Source organism: Amphimedon queenslandica, unplaced genomic scaffold, assembly GCF_000090795.2.
Source record: "Amphimedon queenslandica unplaced genomic scaffold, v1.1 AMPQUscaffold_13513, whole genome shotgun sequence".
Taxonomy (NCBI): domain Eukaryota; kingdom Metazoa; phylum Porifera; class Demospongiae; order Haplosclerida; family Niphatidae; genus Amphimedon; species Amphimedon queenslandica.
Window position 1 is genome coordinate 1 of NW_003546251.1, and position 2,850 is coordinate 2,850.

The window sequence follows — 2,850 nt, forward strand, 5'->3', positions numbered from 1 at the left end:
TCTTTTGGTGGATACACTACTACAAGCAATGATTGCTTTAGCTCTGATCTAGTTCTATATGATATATGTGAGCCTTTATGCATATACATGTACATTGTATGTACCTTGAATATATTTGCTGTTTTAGGTAGGACATATTTCTAATTTTTTCTTAATTTTTACAGTGCAAAACGAGTGGAGGACATTGTCACTACCTGGTCTCCCTAGCAACGCCAGTCGCTATAGTTACTCGGCGGTCTCCCCTGACAACACTACTCTCCTGGTGTATGGTGGCTTCAAAGGCTCCACCTTTCATGATGTGTTGATGTTTAGGGTCGGAAGGGATTGCAGTGAGTATGATAGTGTCTCTTCTTGCAGTGGGTCATTGTGTCGCTGGTTCAATAACTCGACTTGTACTGACATTAGTTTGGAGAAGAATATTGGTAAAGAACACACACAATCTTTTTTCTTCCTCTCATTTTTATTTAATAATAATTATTATCATTGTTACATATTTTATTCCTTTATTCAGACACAGGCTCGTATTGTCACCTTCACATCAGTTGCTTATCATGTAATACCAGCAGCTCCACCGACTGTCACTGGATCAATAACAAGTGTCAATATGTTGATCCTACAAGCAATACCACAGCTGTTACATCTGCTACAGCTGTTACCAGCAATGATCCATCTTGTTCCGAGTCTAGACCAGATTCTTGTTCACATTATTTATCTTGTGTGTCCTGTGTAGCTCATGAAGCCTGTGGCTGGACTCAAACTGGGTGTACCTTCAGATCTAATGGTAAAGGAGAGGGAGAGAGGGAGGCATAACAATTGGAATACTTAATTATAGGACTTTTAATTTATATAGTCCAGTGTGATTTATTTCTTTTCTCCCTCCCCCTCTCTCTCTTAGATACAATCACCAGCTGTTCAGTCATTGCTGGTTGTTCAGGACACTCTTCTTGTTCATCTTGTAGAAGCCAGCAGAATAACAACTGTCTTTGGTGCTCTTCTCTTAATAAATGTGTAAATACTGGAGTCTATCCTTATCTCTTTCCTTTTGGACAGTGTTTAGGCTGGACTCAATCTTGCTCAAGTAAATCTTTACAACATGCATGTGTACATTATCTATTGATTTTTGAACAACTTTAAAAATTCATATAAAATTAAAACTTGATTGGAATCAGTTTAGACTTTCTATACAACATAAGAACATGTACATATGCATCAGAAACAAAGTTTAAGCCTCACTAAAGACAGTATAAGGATATGTCAATATCAAATAGAATCATTTATCACATTATTTCTGATCGTAGGTGTTACCGAGGACTGCAGTGATCATTTAACATGTGCTGAGTGTAGAACGGAGACTGGGTGTGGTTGGTGTAGAGATGAGTCTGATACTGGACTAGGGACTTGTGGTAAAGGAGGTTTCCTCAAATCTCTTAACGGATCATTCTGTGTTGATACTCACTGGTTCTATGATACCTGTCCTTGTAAGCTTATCCATATATTCAGTATTGTATTAACTCTATTTTTCTCTCTTCCTTTATTCCAATTTTCTCTCTTATCCTCTTCAAAGTGTGTAATTGCAATGGTCACAGTGAGTGTATCAATCAATCAGTTTGTCTTGACTGTCAGAATAACACAAGAGGTAACTCACAGTACATTATGTTCACATACCATGTACATCCACCCACACATGTACATGTATGTATCCACACACACCAATTGTACTGCTTCTATGATTGTCTGGTTTGTTCTCTTTAGGTGCTAATTGTGAATCATGTGAAGATGGTTATTTCGGTCGTCCTGTGAATGGACGATCTTGCTCTGGTAAGTCTTATATTGTACTTCCTCTATCTATACATGTACATCATTATGATTATTCTTTTCCTCCTCTTTCTCTTCCCCCAGTATGTGATTGTAATGGTTACAATACTGTCTGTGATAATTCCCGAGGTAACTGTACTTGTCTTGATGCCGGAGTGACAGGATCAACTTGTACTTTATGTAAAGCTGTTGAGAACTATCGGGGGAATGCATCCAACTTTTGCTACTGTGAGTTGATCAATAATGTTAAACAATACATAATGTATGCTTGGATTATAAATGTATTTTTTGTTTTTTTCAGATTCTCTTTCTGTTGGTTTTATTTATACTTTTTTATCTCCTGATGTTGAAACACAGAATTTCTTTGTTGCACGTCCTAGATCAGTGAGTATCATATACTGTATAATAATAATAATAATAAAAGTTACAAAACATTGTACCATATATAGCCTGTTCTAGTAGTTAGTTTTTTCTTGTTATTATGTGCCCTTTTCTTCTCCTATAGAGTAGCAGATTAAATGTCAAATTTGAGATATCTAGGAATCGTTTTGATTCATCTATTTCAGTCCAATATTTCCTAGGAAGATGTAAGTTGCATATCACATGACTAGCACACGATAACCAACTATTATTATTATTATTATTATTATTATTATTATTGTTATTATTTTATTTTCATTATTACAGCATCTCAGAATTATGCTATTCTATACAATGTCACTGATGTATTGACAATAAGTGGGACTAATTCACACAGTGAAAGATATGAATCCTTTAGTTCTGTTACCTTCAACTCGTCAAATCTCTTCTCATTTGCAAGACCTGATATTCAGAGCACAGCACAGTTTGGCTGGTTGTTTGGTAATTCCAGCAGTAATGACTTCACTAGTAACCTATGGGATGGGGACGTGGGTTTAGTTATTTATGTGTTCAATTTAAAACCAGACTTACAATATAAGGTTAGTGATGAATGTGAATAAAGGCATTATACAGTGTAGTAATGTATGTATACATGTATTTTTAAAAGTAGTCAAA

At 35.6% G+C, this 2,850-nt stretch overlaps 1 protein-coding gene across 1 annotated transcript in view; it reads left to right on the forward strand.

The window, feature by feature from the left end:
- Nucleotides 1-6: 6 nt before the first annotated feature.
- Nucleotides 7-2,850, forward strand: part of LOC105315576 (attractin-like) — a 3,958-nt gene continuing 1,114 nt past the window's right edge. The window contains exons 1-11 of the mRNA XM_020003070.1: nt 7-67; nt 165-422; nt 512-781; nt 896-1,078; nt 1,299-1,478; nt 1,565-1,636; nt 1,753-1,818; nt 1,900-2,043; nt 2,117-2,199; nt 2,321-2,402; nt 2,503-2,774. Coding sequence (XP_019858629.1) covers nt 305-422; nt 512-781; nt 896-1,078; nt 1,299-1,478; nt 1,565-1,636; nt 1,753-1,818; nt 1,900-2,043; nt 2,117-2,199; nt 2,321-2,402; nt 2,503-2,774 — 1,470 coding nt within the window. The 5' untranslated portion in view covers nt 7-67; nt 165-304. The remainder of the gene's footprint in view (nt 68-164; nt 423-511; nt 782-895; nt 1,079-1,298; nt 1,479-1,564; nt 1,637-1,752; nt 1,819-1,899; nt 2,044-2,116; nt 2,200-2,320; nt 2,403-2,502; nt 2,775-2,850) is intronic.